The 20840-nt window shown below is 37.3% G+C and overlaps 1 protein-coding gene across 1 annotated transcript in view; it reads left to right on the plus strand.

Annotated features, from left to right (window-relative positions):
- LOC121383902 (polycystic kidney disease protein 1-like 2) overlaps positions 1 to 20840 on the plus strand; it is a 188321-nt gene that overhangs the window by 139532 nt on the left and 27949 nt on the right. The window contains exons 16-17 of the mRNA XM_041514000.1: positions 8130 to 8261; positions 9007 to 9237. Of these exons, the coding sequence (XP_041369934.1) occupies positions 8130 to 8261; positions 9007 to 9237 (363 nt within the window). The remainder of the gene's footprint in view (positions 1 to 8129; positions 8262 to 9006; positions 9238 to 20840) is intronic.

The following is a 20840-nucleotide window of genomic DNA, read 5'->3' on the forward strand; positions in this document are numbered from 1 at the left end:
TTTATCTTTTCGACTTGGCAACATGCTTGAGACGGTGCGGTTGCAAACAAGCTTCATACTATCAAGCCAGTTTGGGAGAGTGGCAGTCCTCATATAGACAGTGCAGGAAGGATGAAATAGTCCTGTGTCGTGCTCACATCAGTCATACTTACTTGACGCATTCATTTATCTTAAAGAGAGATCCTCCACCTCAGTGTGAGCCATTGTCAGTGTACTCTGATGGTGTGCCACATTTTGGTGGAATGGAATGTAAGCATCTTAAAACAGGCTCGAAAAGATATGTTTGGCCAACGTAATGCGATTCCATCTAGAATTTGTTTTACAATTTTTACGTGATACTAACTTTTACTCTAACTTATAATTTTATATATCTGTGATATTTGTATTTTTACAGTTCTTTACACTGTGTTTTTATTTGATTCTTGAATTTTTATATTGATGTTGATCGTCACTTTAGATTTGCGTTTACCATAATTTGACACCCAATACCCGATGTATTTTTCGTGCTGGGGTGTCATTAAACATTCATTCATTCTTCTTGTTTACGTGGTATTCACTGTCGTTACCTTGTGTAAATATACTTTCATGGTGAAATCTGTCCCAGGTCAGACCACTGGCTATCCAGAGGCCGGACCCTGGATGGACATGCCCGAAACCTTAGTGGTATATATAGGGGCATCTTAAAAAGCAATCTCTCTCTCTCTCTCTCTCTCTCTCTCTCTCTCTCTCTCTCTCTCTCTCTCTCTCTCTCTCTCTCTCTCTCTCTCTCTCATGATGAAATACACAACATTTTGATCAGGAATTTTGACTCATAGCGCCTCTCATATCAAAGCCGAATCGTTACTTCTCAAATTGGAGGATTATCAATGCTGGAGTACCACAGAGATCTATACTTGGGCCATATCTTTTCTTAATATTCATAAATGATCTAGTAGACAATGTATCTAATAAAATAAAATTATTTGCTGATGACACCTCTCTTTATTGCATTGTCAATGACCATACTTCTACAGCCGAAACGCTAAATGAAGACTTAGAATCTATACATGAGTGGTCAACTAGCTGGGGAGTTGAATTTAGTATAACTAAAAACAAATCAATGTTATTCACAAGAAAACTACATATTGATATTCCTAAGCTATATCTTAATGGAATTCCTCTTGATAATGTAACCTCCCACAAACATCCAGGGCTTACTTTAAACTCCAATGGTAGATGGACAAATCATATTAATGGCATATATACTAAAGCTTGTAAACGACTTAACATTCTACGTATGTTAAAATATAAATTAAATAGATATTCCCTAACTAAATAATGTTGCATTTATAAGACCAATCTTAGAATATGGTAATATAATTTGGGATAATTGTACAGCTGAATAATCCAATACAATTGAGTCAGTGCAACTTGAAGCTGCCCGCATCATTACAGGATTTAGGAAAGGAACATGTCTAGACAAACTATATTATGAACTTGGTTGGGAACCTTTATATAAATATCACAAAAATAGTAAATTAATTCTAATGCATAAAATACTTAAAGGCGAAACACCTCAATATCTAATGGATGAAATCTTGCCATATGTTAATCCCACTAATCGTTTTACACTCAGAAATCAACGTCCATTCACTCCACCAACATGCCATACTAATTCATATAAAAACAGCTTTATTCCTAATATTTTGGAGTTATGGAATGATCTTGACAGTTTAACTTAAAATAAACCATATCTGCGTACCCATAAAAAATTAATACAGAAGGGAAATCCCAATCCTTCATCTACTCTCTATCTTTATGGAAATCGTAAATGTAACATTATCCATTGTCAGCTTCGTAACTATGCTAGCAACTTAAACTATCATTTATTTTTAAGCCATCTTTCTGATAGCCCAAGCTGTGCATGTTGAGATAACTGTGAAGATAATTTTCATTATTTTTATGTCTGCCCTCTGTTCATCAGACAAAGATATGATTTATTTGCATCGTTACGGAATTACCTTGATATCTTAGACATTGATCTACTGCTATCTGGGTCAATAAACTTACTAACTGAAGAAAACAATTTAATTTTTAACGCAGTACATAAATATATAGCTGAAAGTAAGAGATTCGAGTTGAACTAACTTATTAATATTATTCTGATCTTACTTCCCCATATAAGGTTAGCTCCAACAATAGGATCATTACTATCATATTTTTTCTCGACTATCCCATTTCTATTCTATTTACTCTCTACCTTTTATTACTATATATTAAAAGATATTAATTATGTTAAATATTTTATGCCATTGGACATTGTTATTATGCTTTAGATATATATGATTATGAATATTGTCTGATGTCCATCTTGTTTAGGAGAGCACTTATATAGGCTCTGCCTGTTGTGCAATCCTTTTGATTCTTTTTTTATCAATAAAATATCTCAAAACAAAAACAGCCGAAGACACACCAAACCATACGTTGCTTTTTTTTCTGGGGCAAACTTTTAATTCATTGGGGACGAACTGGTAAAGTGTCTGGGGCAAACTGACATATGTTTTGGAGGCGAACATCCTTGGGGGCGACACGTCAGGCATTCACATATGCAGAGTGTGAATCATACAACAAACATGAAGCATTTGAAAAAGAAGGATAATCCAATAACTCATTAGTATGTGAATTCTGATACAGTTGTTGTGGCAACAAATTTTGCAGTTTCGAAGACTGACTTGTGTTCTGCATTTAGTTCGTCTGAGACGTTGAAAGCTGAAATTATGTGGACATTGCAGACCATGGCCAAATATCAGTCATACAGATAAATGATGACATCGGATTACTGTTTGCCATTTTGCTTTCTGACAGTAAAATAGCACAGGCTTTTTCATGTGGTGAAAATAGGTCATCCTATTTGGCAAAGTTGGGAAAAGTCTATCTCCTAGAGTTTTAATCAGACAGGGTTCATATGCGTCCTTAAATTCCTTGAAAATCCTTCAATTTTGGGAAGCTGTTTTCCAGAACATGGTCCTGGAAAATGGTGATTTTTGCACTTTATCCAGGCAATTTGAAAATATGTTGTCAGTTTCAAAACGGATCACTGCTGACATTTTTAAAACTTGATTTCCCGTTTTTTATAGTCACGAATTGAAGATTTAATATGGCCCCAAGTTGCTGACGTTTTCTGAAGTTCCTATAGTCCCAGTTCAAACAATATACTAGTAATGTCTATTCATAAACGTTTTTCACTGACAACTTTAGTTGAATGAATGTTTTCACACAGAGACTTATTGTCAATGAAACAGTCAATAGGTATCATATTGTTATTAGGATTGTCAAACAAAATTTCACTGAGAAGATGTCCCAAATAAAAGGTAGCATCAAGTCCATCCACTAATGCAAGTGTTTCAGCAGCTAGGGTGCTTCTTACAACTCTACGTATCTTGTTTGCTTTCCAGAAAAGAGGACAACACTCATCATTTGATCCAATCAAGAAAACTATAAAGCCACCTGAACTAGAAACATTTAAATTTGCATATGATGCATCACAGAACAGCCTTAACCTCACGTCACTAATATTCCCAATGTATGGCAATTTAATAAAACAACTTTCAAACTTCAGTTTTTTTACAACCTTATTTGCTTTTAATATGTCTTCAACTTTAGGATCTTTGATCCCCACACTAAGTTCTAAACTATCAAAACACACATCTGGCCTAGTTTGGCTACTAACCCAATTGATTTGTCCAATAGTACTACGTAACTGAGTTACCTCCTCTTTGTTCAGTGGGTTAAGTTTCTGTGATGCTCTAACAACACGCACTGAAATAGTTGATCAACTATCTACATATGAACACTGATCAAGAATAATGCAGTCAGGTTTTTTATCTACCTCAAGTCCTATGTATTTTTTAAAAGTACCCTTTGCTTGTTTACCAATTTGAAATATTGTCTGAAGTCTATGAATCACTGCTTTTGCAAAGTACTCTGTCCCTGACCAAATAAAATCATCAACATGCATAAGAAACAGACCTGCAAGAGATTTGTTATGAAACCAATAAAACATTGCTGGATCAAATTCTGACTGTTTGCAATCAAGTTTTTTTAGTTCACTCAACACACTAAAATACCACGTTCTTGATGCGTCACTTAAACCATATACACATTTCTTGAGCTTCCAGAGTTTACCATCAGAATCAGCTTCTGGTGGAGGTTCTACACAAATATTTCTGTCAATCGCATGACCTTGTAAAAATGCAGCTTTAATATCAATAGTTTTACATTCCCACGAGAATAACGATGATACTGCTAACATAGTTTCAATGCAGTAGGAGAATCACTTTGCACAGTTTCTTCTTCTTCAAAACCACGAACCACCAATCTAGCTTTTGCTTCATTATTCCCATTGACCATTTTTTCTGTAACTACCCAACAGGTTGACAAACATGGCTGTCCCATGTCATTGACTTCATCATACACATGAAATGTTTTCCAGTTGTCAAGTTCACGAATTTTAGCACATTTCACTACATGTTCACCATGACGAAAAGAGGGAATAAAAACAACATTAACATTTTGTTTACTACTAGATGCATCACTTGACTCAATTTCCCACTATTCAGCACCAGTTTCAAAGTTAAGCCCTTTTACAACTGAATCACCTTTATCACGGACATTGAAATAGGAACGATTTCTTCCAGTCGTTTTACCACCCCTGCTCATAATCTCAGTTTGTATCCATGTATCGCTTCCCACAGGTAAGTATCTAATTTTAGTTTACCTTAGGCAATGGTTTCACGAGAAGTAATAGAAGGTTGTTTGTTCAGTTCTCTTTCTGGTACCAAGTTTTCAGATGAACAAGATTCAGTCTCAGTTGTGTCTTCGTCTCCAAAAGGCACATGTATCTTATCTGCATTACAGTTATTTTCAATACATGAATGATCAGCAGCATTAGTAACAGACTGATCACTAACCACAGATTGTTCAGTATCTTCCGACTGAAGAAATTTGCCTCCAGTTTTCATAAGCCTGCAAGGATGAACCCTCACATATATACTTCCATGTCTAACAAACACAACTTTGCCATCTTGGCCAAGAACAACACCAGGACCTTTCCACTTATTATCCCGTTTGTAGTACACTTTATCACCTGTTTGGTAAGCAACATCTGACGATCTAATCTGATGTCGAAGAGCCCTTCGAATCCGCTCAGATGTTTCTGCCTGTATAAAAGCTTTTCTTCCTGCATGAAGTGCATTGAGATGTTTCGCAAACATTTCACTAACAGTAGTTCCTTCTAATGCTGGTGGTTTATCAACAAGAACCGAAGGAAGATTTGGACTACATCCAAAGACCAACTGATATAGACTCCATCCATGTACCATTTTATGCATTTACCGCCCAAACCAATGCAATATCCAGATTCAGATTGGGATAATCTGACAGAATTTTTCCGACAAAGTCATCTACCACTGCATGATTACGTTCACATATGACTCGTTCCAGCAGAATTACAAACTTCAATGTTTAAGTTTTCCGCCATATCTCTATATTCCGCATTTGCAAATTCACCACCATTGTCTGTGAGGAATTTTTTCGGTGCACCAAATCCACTGCCAATCCACATAGTCATCACTTTGTCAATGATGACAGCTGGAGTTTTCTGCCGAATAACTGCAGCTAAACAGAATTGAGTTGCCAAATCAATGAGATGTAAGAAATATACACCTGACTTCCATTCTTTTAGATCCATAGCCACAACATCATTAAATTCTGACGCCAATGGAAGACACACAATAGGTCTAGGTGGACTTTTTTGTTAATTTCTTGCATACATCACAAGTTTCAGTCACCTCTTGTACTTAACTTCTGAAAAATATCATCACTCACACCTGCATCCTGTAATAACATTGCAAGTCTTTGACTCAAAGGATGAGCAAATTCTTTGTGAAGTTTTAAAATAATGTTTTTCTTTTGTTCTTGAGATTTGTCAGCCATAGTGTAGAAAACTTTTAATGTGTCATCAACCGGTAGTTTTGGATCATCGAGAGGCACACAGTAGTGCCCAGAAGTTGTCACTGCAAATCAATCTGCTTTCCAAAAATTGTAGCTCTAGCATGCTCTAAATCTAAAACCACTTTAGCAGTTTTCATTGCTGGTTTCCCAAAAGTAATGGTATGTCACTTTCAACCACATCTGTTGTTATGGTACATTTTACACCTGCTATTTCACAAGGAATTGTTACTTTTTCTTTCGATTTAAGGCATTTACCTGCACCAAACTTGAAAATGGTATCACTGACACATCGTTTAACTTCTTTAAGTTTATCAGGATGTAAAGTATCCAGATAACATTTCATCCAGGTTTCACCAGCAACTGTGTAACTACACGCACTATCAAGAATAGCTGAATTAATCATATTCACTCTTGTTGCCTGTGAAGAAAACAGCTTCTTCTACTGACCGTTTTTCTGCATGTTCTCGTAGGAGTCTGGACAATCTTTAGCAAAATGAAAAATTGACTCACATATTATGCACTTCATTGGATGTCCATCTGCACCACATGTATTCAAAACACGTCTGTTTTTCTTTGTATTAACACCTCGATTCTTTTCACCACGCTGTATGTATCTATATTCACCGCCAAAACCTCTACCTCTTCCTCTGTAATAGCTGCTATCTTTCTGAAATGCTCCATGACCACGCTGATTATTTCGCCTTTGTGTATAAAACACTTCATTTTCCTCCACTACATAAACAGGTTCCACTTTAATGCCAACTCCTGAATCACTTTTATCAGTTACTGGCATAGACTGTTGACCAAAAAACGTTTTAAGAGACTGTCTCATTTGTTTGAACAAAGATGCCACATCGCTGTAGTCGACACCAGTAAGTACAAGTTGTCAATCTTTGTGACACAAATCAGCTCCATCCAGTAAATTAAACGCTAACACACACTCAGGTAAATTCATATAGAATTTTTTTGTTTTGTTGTACCATTTTTCAAACTCCGTGACGTACATCTCCATAGAAATTTCGCCAGTTTTTTTTATATCTATCAAACTCTGTATACGCTTCATATGCCACCGCAAGTTCGTCTTTTTTGTATATTTTGTCCATAAATGTTATCAAAGTCACTACGCCATCGTCTGTGCACAGTTCATCAATGCCGAGTTTGCTAAACACTTTATCACGGATCAACCCTTCGCTTTCCGGTAATGATAATGCTATCGCTGGACCTTGTTTCTTCTTTTCCAAATCTGTTACAGTCTGCCACACTTGAATTTCATCCACCCATCTGCTGTACGGTTTTGATTCACAAAATATCGGTGGCGTTTATAACTTCCCGCCTCCATATTTGTCGAAAGTTCCAGAAGCCAAAAAATCAGTCCAAACACAAAAGAAAAGTACAGCATTTCGCTACGCCAAAGAAGACATTTTTTACCATGTTTCGCTGAAAAGTCACACACTTTAGTTTTCTAACACAACCACACTCTGCTACCATGTTAAATATCCACAAACGCCATTGCTAATTGTCACCAGACACCAAACGCCAACACGCTCATTCATTGTAATAACACACAAAACAAAGTGCGCTTTATTAATAACCCATCAGAATCGTACATGTGTTTTAGTCTTGATAACAATTAAATCGTATACATTAGTCTTGATAAGTATGATTGTAAGCATTGTAAAATAGTCTTGGTAATTACTAACGTTAACACACATATGGTGAAAGGATATTTTAAAAATAGTGTCGTGAAACAGTAAGAACATTAATTTCAGTGATCTGCTCTAAATTCTTGAAACTGTAGTTTTAAACAAATCCACAACCCCCGAATATTTCACTTATTTTTCTTCTATTTTAATTATCATCCACTGTTACTCCATGTGTAATAGTCCTGAAATTTTTGGGAAAATGTGCTGGAATTTGGTTAAGCTACAAGTGTACAAACCCTGATTAGATAGTTTTAAAAAATTGGGACAATGATTTTCTTGTTCTGACACTCAGTATAGTTATTGTCAGGTGCAGTGTTCGGAATTCATGTTTTACTTATCCTCATTTGGCATTTCATACTGGGTTGGTTAGTTCCTAATTGTACATGTATAAATATTATTCATAAGACTAAATGTTTTTTGTCCTTTTCTCCATAGAAAGGTCAGATTTTCCATGGTAAAGTTGATGATTCACACAGACTGAAGATTCAGATTGGCATACAGACATTTACTGTTGAGTGTTCTTACTGGAGTGAGGCACACGACGAGTGGAGACAGGATGGTTGTATGGTTAGTTGTTCACTCACCAGACGAAGATAACATTCTAAAAGATCTTTGTCTTGTAGATTTTAAAACAAGTACTACTTGTAATTTGACAGCCTTTATTAAGAATAATAGATACAGGTAGTTCCTTTATTTGATGTCTTTACCTTTGTACACATATTTGGGAAAGCAAGATAAAGCAAGATAAAGCAAGATAGGTTTTACTTTTCTGACAATGGCAACAGCATTGACTTTTGCAATTAGCTTTGTATTTAAATTTTATTTATTATATATCATTGAATCTTGGGTAATGTGTAGGAAGTAGGGGCAGGGGCGTTACACCCCACCACCACCGCCCCCAGTAGGAAGGTAAATCAAGGTTTAAAATTGACAAGCAGCAACAGACAAAATACACAATATGCTTTCTAATAATCGATTTCACGAGCAGCTTTTGTGCTCCATCTTAAAGCATTGTACAGCTTTGAGAATTAGTGCCCAGCTATGTTGACATTAGGATAACCATTAAGTTAAATATAAAAATGAAAAGAGAGGAGAAAGTGAATAGTTTGGATTTACAACAAAAAAGGAGTAAAATTGATATCCTTTCAAATGATCTAGGAGTGCTTCTCTGTTTGTAACTTAATACCTAGCCCCCCCCCCCCCCCCCCCGAATCTTGAACTTGGTAGATAAGAACAATGTTAGGACAACAAAAAAGGAGTAAAATTGATATCCTTTCAAACGGTCTAGATATGTTGGTTTTATTTCATACAGGTCGGTCCCTTTACAACTCTAACATCTTTACACTGCTGGTGTAGTCATCTGACCGTGTTTTCTGGTGGTGTTTTCGTTTCACCCAACACTGTCGATCCAATTGATGATATAGCCTTGTTCCTGACGTTTTTCGACAACCCTGTGGTGGTCGCCCTCGTTCTTGCTGTTTGGATTCTGTTCAGTATGTTAGTACACTGGGCACGCAGAGTAGATCAGGAAGATTTAAGAAAGGTAAATGAGCATCATCAATTATTTGTATGTTGAATTCTAATTCAGTCTGCATATAGTTAACCAAATGCATCTGTGGCTGTAAAACCATTAATGTGTCAGAAATTTCGGAACTTCTTGAAACAGATAGTAGTGACCAGGTTTTTTTTAATGCTGTGTTCTTTCCAAAACATTATAAGTTACCTCTTTTCTTTTTCAAATTGATTTATTGAATTAGAATGAGGGTAACTATATGTTGTATTTGACCATTTGTCAATGTTAATGCTGGTTTTACAGTCACAAATATTCATATTACTTTTTCCACATGACTTCGGGTCGCTGTTAATTAAAACTCAATCCCCAAAATGATAATGTGTTTTTTGTGTGTAATTTTCTGACCCCTTTATAAGTTGACTTTTCAAGTTACATAGAGGATACTCCCAGAGTGTTTTGTGATATCATAATTTATCAGCACGAGTTGATAAAAGTATGAAATCCAAGGCTTGCTGAGAATTTTTATACTTTTATCAACGAGTGCTGATAAATTATGATATCACAAGACACGAGGGGGGTATTCTTTTTATCATCCATTATCATTCTTTGCAACAATTGTAAACAATGTCAATAATGTTCAGCGTTCGAAATAAAGCTTGTCCGCTTGTCCGAGCCAAGTGATATTTGGCACGGACAAGCAGAATATGGCTTGAGCTTTTTCGTTGGACAAGTGAAAATTTTGGGCTGCAAAACATGTATTTCGCGATTTTGTTTGGTTTCCGTTATCATTTTTAAATGCAGCGAACGGTACTATTGACACGCATCTTTTCTGCACATTTCCGGTCGATTGGGATACCCCGGTCACGAAGTACGGAAATCCCTGCGAAAATCAGGTCAATTTAGACAGCTTTTAGTGTACAACTCAAGTATCGTAAATATGGAAAGCTGGTTAGGTGTAACACTGAAACCAACACCAGGAGGCAGCATCAAAATCAGTGATGCAGTCCACGGCCGGACAAATGCTGTCCAAAATGAACAGGGCACTATTTGATAAATTAAAACTGAAATTTCGGATCGTCCATGCACTAGTGAAACATGCCAGACCGTTAACCGATTTTGTCTGGCAGTGCACCGTGGACGAAATTATTTGTGTAGTTTTATTCCAATGACCATGGAGGTTAACTAAGATAATAAAGGTAAGTACTGTGGACAAGTGAAAATTACACCAGACTTGTCCTGGGGACAAGTGAATAATTTTGCTTATTTCTATCACTGATGTTGGTTGAATGTCACTTTATTTGGCAGAGGTAGACTCGTTAACTAGTATAACAACAGTTGCGTGACGTCACTAGTGACACTGAATAGCGTTGAAACATACACAGTGATGTAACAAAAGAAGCGATATCTCACAGGAGATATTGCAGATTATAGTGCCAGCGATATCTCCTACAAAATGCTTCTATTGGATGATAAAAACTAATATTTTTATGAACAAAAATTTACTTCTAGGCAAAGATACATGATACGCATGTGAAGCATTCCTAACCATTATTTTATTAAGCAAGCTATGTATTGAGAATACTGAAAGAGACACGGACGTGCTGCTGCTATGGCAGTGGGTAGAATGGATGTGCTTATCTCCCTGCCATAATGCTCTGTTACGTAATCCCATCAGCTGAAAGCAGATTATTCCTTCAGTCACATCCTGGCAACTAAAACAGAGATGGAAAATCATTCACATTTTAAAGCCATCCAAAAAGTGTTTTTCTACTTGTTTTTTATTCAAGTTCACAATATGACCCCTTCGTTTCAAGCTCCTGCAGTTTTCTAGATTGTTTCTCAAAGTATGTTGGGTTTTGTTTTGTGTGTATGTTTTTTGATCTGCCAAACTCAACACCCAATACCTCACTCTTTAACAAATCTGAACGACAAAACCGTATTCTGATATTAAAATCATATCTGTGCACAAGGCAGTTGAAAGGACGTTACACAAAGTTGTGGTTGCATTCATGATCCACTATCAGATGCTTGTCCTTAGAAGATATGTAACAGAATGTTTGTTCCTCTTGCACCGCCAGTAGTTGGGCTGCCACTTCCAAGAATAGCTTAGAACACACAAACGTGCACAGGCTATAGAGCTCAATGGAATATACACAGAGCTCTGTGATGGCATGCACTCTTGAATCACTGTAAAACGGTGATGATATCAGGTGTTCACGAAAGATGAGTATATCCTGCCCCACTGGTGGCACTCATGATGCATGATTCATATATTGCCCTTTATTACAAACCTATTCAATCTTGTAATAGTGATAAAGACATTTTGAAATTGTGTGATAAATTTATCTTATATCGCAACTATGTGCAATCTGGATCAGAACTTTTAAATGGGCAATTCCCTTTTTAGTCCATGAGCCAGGACCCAAAATTTGGCCAATTGGTATCACCTGGGGGACGAATGTTCATAGTGATTTTTGTCAAGGCTTACATCCCTAGGGCTGGACAATTTATGATGGCATTGCAGGACTCACAGCTTTCTGTGTGTATCCACCTGTTTTGTGACTCTATCCCCATTTCCACGACAGTTATATTTTTACAGAATTGCTAAAGGGCGATTATATTAAACGCATTGTAAAATATTTGTCAAGGCATTTAGGAATACAAAACTTGGAGTTAATGGATTAGAGAATTCAGATATGTTACCAATATTGTAATCCTTTGAGGATTAGGGCCTCATATAACACTTTTTCTGTAACATTACGAAATACAATTCACACAGTTTTATTTTTCAGTAGAAATTTAACATTAAGTTTAGGTTCAGCACCTCATATATTCTTTTTGAAGGATCTTATTGCCGCAGAAGCTTGTTTTGACATCTAGTTAATATTTACATCCTATATATCAAGTTTTCTTTGAAGTGTTTTTGTATAATGACCCTTTTGATAACCATACCCCCTTTCCTCAAAAGCAGAATTTCAAAAGAATTGTTTACAGAATAACTAAATAAAAACATCATACAATATTTATTAAGATATACATAACAAAACTAAAGGTAAACAAAGTTGGTGAGATATAAATCTGAGAAATAGAAGCAATAGTTTCATCACTCGAAGGTTAGGGTCTCAAATAATACTTTTTGTTTGATGTTAGGTAATTCAATTGTTGCCATTTTACAACAGTAATTCCAGTTGAAGTTTGAGTTTACACTTTTTCAGGGCTTTAATGTACCTGAATGTTGGTTGGACTCCCACGCATTATTTAGATCTTCCAAATATAAATCATTTGTTAAGCTATTTGCTGATGAAGTTATTGATATGAGCATTTATATGGCTTTTTAAAATATATATTTAAACTATGTTTGTCTAATGCAGTAATAACAACAACAAGATGTTCATGGGTAAACTGGTTGCTTTATTCCCGGCATAAAAGCCCATTGCATTATACTGCCCATCAAAAAGATGCCGTAGGAATCTAAGCTCCCACCTATCTACTACATGTATATCTATATTCCTAAGACTAATCTTTACTAAAAAAAAAATATTCTTCATTCTATGCTAGAGCTAAATACCACACGACTAAGCGCGGCAGTCGTGCTATCTTACATGTAGTTACCACGCCGTATACCAGGCCTCCGATTGGCTGCGTCTACAGTGTCCAAGATGTTACCAATGCCAGGACATCGCAGCTTCCCGCCATGCACCCGGCATCTGATTGGCTGGTTCTCATCTGACCCTGATTACCCTCGTGCCAGATGGTCGGTGACCGCACGCCGTTTAAACCGTAATTAGTGTTTAATTACTTACTTAAACTATGTTTGTCTAATGCAGTAATAACAACAACAAGATGTTCATGGGTAAACTGGTTGCTTTATTCCCGGCATAAAAGCCCATTGCATTATACTGCCCATCAAAAAGATGCCGTAGGAATCTAAGCTCCCAATCTACCCACAAACAAGTAGCCAGTAGGGGTACTTTAGAATAATTATTACGTTGTAGGCCATAGTTTTTTGTGTATATCTAAACTGTTATTCTATGGCATTAAAGGTAGAGATTTAACTAAAACAGTCATAGCGGCGAGTCGGGACTGGAACGGCACCTCCACGTAGGCCAGATAGGCATCGCTTTTCCAATCATCTAACATTTTTATCCATTCAGTAGGCAGTCCAGCTTGAAGGGCCCAAGTTGCCCCACCCCTGCGAAATGAATGCCCGGTGTACTGATCCCCTGGATATCCAATATCCGTTAATACCTTCCTAAGTTTGCCCAAGAAGGAACTATATAGTAACGGGCTAATTCTAGTGGACGTGTGGCTTAAGAAAGCTGGAGCATGACTGTTTGGTACGTTGGCCAAAGAGAAGGCTCGCATCAGGGCAGATACCGCACACAGGGGGTGACTCGGCAAATAGGGGAGGGTAATAGAGAGGACCCGCTCCTTAAACTGTATAGTCTTTGTTAAGCGCACTGACATAACAGCTCCCCAGTGATAAAAGGTAAAGTCCGCCCTGGTTGGGTGGCGTAATTGATTAAAATCTTCGGACTTTTCCGGTAGTAAGTTAGATTTCCGTAGTAGTGCATAAAACGCCGTGAGACACACTGCCCAGAACATAGCATCATCCAAACATTGCATATCAAGCCTTTCATAAATTTGGCACAAAATAGCTGGGGTAATAGGTAGTTTTCTAGACACCGCATCACCCTTTTGTCGTTTGATGCCCGATAAGGTCGTTTTCAAAATATAGTTATCTTGCAGTGGGCTAGGAAACCCGCATTCCTTATGAATGTGTTGAATAATATTAAGATATTGTTTGATAGACGAAAACTTCAGTGGTCGAGCTAGAAAGGTGGCATATCTAGCCACGAGTACCGGTGACGCCGGCACTGGTTCATACCCTAATAGACAGCAAAACTTATAGTACGCCCGTCGATGGGTGCCGTATGTCTTTTTGGTATTATCCGAGAAGGCAGAAGCTCTGAAGTTTGCGAGTTCGCTATCCAATGCTTCCTCCAAAACCACTTGATCACCTGTGAAAGGAGAAAACTCAGAGTAGAAGAGGACATGTGATTGTATAATAAATGCACTGGTGTTATTGGCTGAACATGCGACAGCCCTACCAACTGGCTACACCAACTGAACACGTTTGTTGGGCTATGTATTCTAGATATTAAGTCCGCTACAATATTCAGTTTTCCCTGTATATGTATAGCTTTTAGATAAAAGTTGTTTAACGATGACAACCAAAATAACTCCCTTAGAGCATGCATGGTATTAGGGTTCTTTGAAGTTCCTTTATTTATTGCCGCTCTTGCAGTAACACTGTCTGTGTATATTATCACCCGCTTATTGCGCCACAGGTGGCCCCACCTTCGGGCCGAGAACAGTACTGCTAGGATTTCCTTATTGTTTATATGGAGTGTGGAAACTACTGGGCAATCTTTGTGAAAGTTTACGTAAAACCAGTCGTTATTATATGTTCCACCACATCCCTCCAAACAAGAATCCGTGTGCACTGTTATTATCGCTTTATTGTCCAGGAAAAAACTCTTCCCATTAAAACGTTTTAAAAACTTTTCCCACCAAGTAATATCGCGCCGAAATTCATCACTTAAAATTGCCTTGTGATGAGGTTGCTGCATATTTGAGATAGCGTCGAGAATGCGCCGAAGGAATGTTCTCCCCCTGCGGACCACGTTGCCTGCAAAGTTGAGTTTTCCTGCCAAACTCTGTAGTTGCCTTTTTGTTGCTCTTTTCTTGTTAAAGAAGTCACTGAGCAACTGCTGAAGTTCCTCAATTTTTGCGCCAGGTAACTCCATAGTGAGGGTTTTAGAGTCGAGAACAATGCCAAGGAAAGTTATACATTGGGTGGGACCAACAACTACAAATTTATTATTTTCTAATATAAACCCATTAAACGTTCCTGTCAAGTTAAAATGTAATTTGATTACATATTTATTGTTACATGCAGGTGATAATAAACGTTATTGTTTAAAATCATACTGTTGTACAAGACTGAGTTGAAACAATAAATTAGTTGGAAATGCATACATTGCCGTGACAGATTAAAAATACCATGATAAAGATGGATGCATATTTTGGAGAAATAAATATTTCTGTGCTACATTTGCATCACTGTCTTCAACCTGGTTGTCACAGTCTTCAATTATAAACATTATACCAGTCTATATAGATGCTATATAGTCGTCTTCTGTTTCTATTTTTCAGCCTATATCAATGGCACTTGGTGTCACTGGGTGATAGTCTACATTACAATCTGGTTGGTTGAATGTAGTGTATGTTTTATCAAACAATCCCTGCATAGTTATACTTTCGATTCTGCCCTTCTTTGCATAGAACAAAAACATATCCTGGCAGGCTCTAATCTAGAATTGAAAAAGTAGGAGAAGTGAATTTCTCCCTTTCAAGAAGAAAGGGAAAAAGTGTGATAAAACTTGGTGAAATGAACATTTATTGCTACATTTCGTCATGTCCTGCGTTCATTAGGTAAGGCTTCAAATTAGACACATGGTTCTGATTCCTGGGTACACTGGCAGTGTAACAACCAGCGTATACAAATATTGTGATTGTTAATGCAGATTCAACGATATTTGCACCACTTTTAGGACCACATTTGTGATAGCAATGGAACTCCAGGGATCTCTTAGAATGCCAAGCACAAAATATAGTCTTTCTCTCTCCTGAGCTAAAGGCAACTTACTTGTTTTCCTAAATTTCAGCATGAGCTGCATGCAATAGCAAGCATCAGTCAACTTGAAAACACCAGACGACATACAACCTTGGATATTGTTTTAATATTGGTTATCAAAACACTTTCCCTTGGAGTATATTTGTGTATACTGCTTTCCTTCATGTTTTGACTAGGAAAGTATTTAAATTGATAATATTGGTAACCTGACTCCAAAAGGTTCTCAATTGTTTTACAAAATATGTTGCTTTAAGTCCTATGATATATATACTGTAGAACATGAAAGTTTTGCGAACAACAAAGTATTGCGAAAACTGCGAACAACTAATCATCGCAGTACTTTTTACACGCAATAATATAGCGACTTTACTAACAAATAGAACAACCTAATTTGTTTAACTACAGTGGAACCTCGTTAGTCCGGACAGTATGGTTATTAAGCAAAACGTCCGGATTAACGAATTTCCGGATTACTGAAATGCACGTGATGAGTAACCTCCCTTGATTCACAAACAAAATTAAAACGACTCATTTGAATTTTAGAACCAAACATCTCTTCAACCAGTTTTGTTCTATTGATCTGCCTCGTGGTGTGAATAAGGCGCTATTTGCATGTTCGTGAGGCCAGTCTACTATTCAGTAGTGTACTGCCAGGTGCTTGTCTTAAAGTTAGAAAATGCAATTAAATAAAATGAAATACTGTTTAAGACATGTGCATTGTTGATACTAAATGTTTGATTACTAGCGACAACAAGTTTTAAATTTTATCTCTGTCGATTCCTTGAGCGTTAATTGGCAGAGTAAATCACTGGACATTATATATGACACTTTTGAAAAAAAGGCGTGCCTACTTTTGTATTTCACTTTCTCAAAGCATGGTATTTAACCCAATTGTTTAGTGTAAAATGGGGTGCATATATTTCCTGTAAGTTTAATGTAAGAAATGGCGTCCATCAAGGTGGGGTAATGTCACCCTTATTATTTAATATATATATTGATGACCTTAACCTACAGTTGTCAAAATGTACAGTTGGGTGTAATGTTGGTGGGGTGTTTCTAAATAACTTCAGTTTTGCTGATGATATGTCACTTGTTTGTCCATCTATTTCTGCATTAAGAAAAATTTTAACGATTTGCGAGAAATTTGCAGAAGTTTATGATATTACATATAATACAATGAAAACTGTTTGTATGTGTATTGAGCCAGAAACTCTGAAGTTGCTCAGTGTGCCTTCGATATATTTGTGTGGTGATGTACTGAAATTTGTTGACAACTATAAATATCTAGGTCATATTATATGCAAAAACATGAAAGACGATAAAGACATTAAATGACAGTATAGAGCCCTTTGTGTACGTGCATACATGTTGTTGCGGTGATTTGCAAAATGTTCAGAATCTGTTAAAACACAATTATTTGGGTGAAATTTACACAGGATACCATGAAGGATCTTAACATATGTTATAATAATGCATACCGATGGATGTTCGGACAACGACGACCATACAGTGCCAGCAAGATGTTTGTCGGTCATCGAATAAAAAACTTTGGTGCTTTACTTCGCTCAACAGGTTATTCGCTGAAGAGCAGAATCGAAACAACCTCAAACGACCTACTTGCCTACTTGTACAAATGTGTACGTCAAAACTGTATGTGTAAATCGCTGTGCCACTACCAGTCGTATGGTTAGTGACACTCTGATGATTCGTATAGTGGTAGTACTCTTTTATAGTCGTCGCTGTACGAGCGCGCGTTGTGAAACACTCGTACAACGGTTGATAAACTCGGAAGATCGATCAAGTTTAAGGAAGATTTTAATTGGTTATAAGTTACACATTTCACACATTTCACAAGGTATAGTTCAGTTCTTCTCTGGGTTCTCGTCACAGGATAAAATGTTCACAGGAACTGCATCTGCCTCACGTGATTGTCGGATGTTTCAGTTTTACTTTCGTCAGAAAGTATAACGGCTGGGTCAACAAAGTAGTTGATTCTTGGATTGCCGTTGGCCGGAGCTTTTCGTGGTCGAGAAAAGACTGTCGATAGAGCTTGCTGGCTCTTCTTTTAAACACTACTGGCACGAGGAAGGTATGCGGGTCATGCAGCGACATTGGTCGTTTGAGGCCGGATCTGTCCGTCAACACAGTCGTACGCGGTCATCTCGCACCGTCCACAAAGTTCATATATGTATTATAGACTGACCACCGCTGGCCCATCGCTGTTCCTTTAATGTCAGGAGAATTAGTTCGGAGATTTCTGGACTGACTTCCGCTGGCCTTCGTGGTTCCTTTAATGTCAGGAGAAATTAGTTAGCTATCTGTTTCGTTAATGTGAGGGTATTGTGTTACATTCGTCCCCCGCAAGAAAAGATCTTTGCAAGGCAACGATCTTCCAAATTAAAGTAACACAATCGATCCTCACTGTAAACGTTATTTTGTTCATCTTGCGTCGTCTCCCTGGAATACACAATGTTCATGATCATCTTGTGCGAAAATATATAGCATCGCACATTATATAATCATTTATATACAGTCATAGGTCGTCACAGCGGACTGAATAATAGTTAAATATAGTTCCTTGTACTGGAATACGTGTCCGTTATTGGGGTTGGTTGATCGTCGGGTAGATTCGTCTCACTATACTGCTATCTTCGGAGCTTGGAACTGGTGTGGAACGTAAAGTGCTTCTCTCAGTGTGAAATTCGCCGTCCAGCTTTGTGGACACCAGATTATAATCGTTGGTATCGATCACTGCTATTCCCTTTTTACTTCTACCTTTCGTGAACCAGTAAACTAATTGTTTTCGTTGCTTAAAAATGCAACCTAGTGTTGCCAATAAGAAAATGACGACTATCAGTGCTATCATATATGGCCAAAGTGGTCTATGTAAGTTGGTTATTATTGGTTCTAGTTGCGACAACTGATTGATGAGGTCACCTATAGGGACATCTTGTAGTGCTTTAAGTTTAGGAGGTAATGTGGTGAGGTTCAGTTTTGGGAATTTATCATGTAGCGGTTTCCATAATTTAAACTGAACGGCCTTGAAGTATTTCAAGTAATTTGCATTTTTGTCACTGATTTGGAAATCAGACGTTTTGCTGAAGTAAGGTAATAGTGTTAACAAGTCACTTGTTGCTGAACACAACTGGTTGACATTAATCACATCCAAAGGTGGGTTGAGTATCTGTGTGTCATTGGTTAGGTGTTTACCGGGGCATACAATCTTAAATCTCAAACGTTTTGCTAACGAGATGAGCCAAAAACCATTTTTTAGATGTACCGCAATGGGTAATTTACTTATCCGAATGGTTGTCTGACAGTGTGTTTTAATATTTTGATTATCATGCCTGAAAAGCGCGATCACGCATAGATGGCTTAGATTGATTGGGTAAATAGCACTCTGAATTTTGCAAACGCTGTTTAACAGACTATTTTCGGCGCATCTTTTCAGTTCATTGTTTGTTATCAGAATATAGCGAGTGTTGTCGGAGTTGACTGCTATTGCTTGCGTTTCTAACTGATATTGAGCGGTTAATTGGGCGAGTTGGTTCGAACTGGTTGTTGATTGTTTTATTGGCATGGGCAAGTTATGTATTTGATTTATTCAAATGTGCCGTCGACATCCAGTAATGGAATGGAAATGATCACTAAAATATGTTTTTCTTCTAACACTGTCGCGCAGGTGAGGGATTTATAGAACTGCCACAATTGTGTGCTTGGATTTCCAGCTAATTTTAGATTGGCGGGTAAATGTCCTGAAATCTCTAATAACAATCTTCTTAAGTTAGATGGTGTAATAGTCGCTGGCGATAAATGCAATAGTGATAACATGTTTAACTGTAATTGTAAATGGTCCAGGTAAAATGCCATGGCATTAATTATTTCTCTAAGTTCACCTATAATTTCATCAATTTGTAAATACAATTGGATATAGAATTCTAATTCGTACATACGCAATTCGATTTCTTTTGTTACATTTCTTAAGGTGGCGTCTATTTTATGTAAATTTGTTGCTAGTGCGTTTATGTCATGTCGGTTCTCGGAAATACGGATTCTTGATATGTTTAATATAGACAAACTTTCTTTTACCATGTGGGTAATAGTTTGTTGGTTTCTTGCCAGAATTTTTACATTTCCTCTAATCGTAGAGAGGTCTTTTTCGGAAACTGTCCCAAATAAGAAACTCAAAGTGTCTCCCACGAATGGAAGTAGTGAACGTTGATGTCTCGAACGTAATATTTTGTACTCTGAAAAAGTGATTACTAGTTTCCGTTGGTCCCGTTCCAACACGAGTATGTTTGTTTTCAATGTTTTAAAAAGTCGGGAAATACTGGTGTGTGTTCGCTTGGTATGCAGTGTGAGGTAATTCTGATTTAGTATGGCCACTGTTTGTATGTCGTCATTAAGGCGTGTGAGATACTTGTCATCCAGGGATAAATCACTCACAAAGGTGACCAACCAACGTGATCTCGTGGTTGTCACAGGGTTAAGCTTGTTAGATACGACATTATCGCTAATACTAAAACCGGTCACGATACTAAGGTAGGCGAATCGTAGCAAGGTCGGGAACAGCGGGTTGGCTTCCATTATCTGGAAGTATAAGAGAAAACTTGTTAGTTTGTCTTTCTTTCTATTATATATACATACTTCGCCCTTGACGGTCGGTTACCACATCAATCTATTACTTTAGATACGGTTTGTAGGCATGCGTCTGCTTATTTTGCAGAATAATTATCGTCGCGATAATAGCATTCTCTAAGCTATTTAATTTGCGAATAATCTTGCACGTCCGGTCTACATCCCTACGGCGGATGGCTTAATAGGTTACATCAAATCATATACATCGTCTTGATACGTTGCCATCGGCGGTTGGGTTCCTTGAATACTTCCCATATTCATATTTATGTACATCCTAATAACTACAATCTATTTC

Source organism: Gigantopelta aegis, chromosome 10 (genome assembly GCF_016097555.1).
Source record: "Gigantopelta aegis isolate Gae_Host chromosome 10, Gae_host_genome, whole genome shotgun sequence".
Classification (NCBI taxonomy): domain Eukaryota; kingdom Metazoa; phylum Mollusca; class Gastropoda; order Neomphalida; family Peltospiridae; genus Gigantopelta; species Gigantopelta aegis.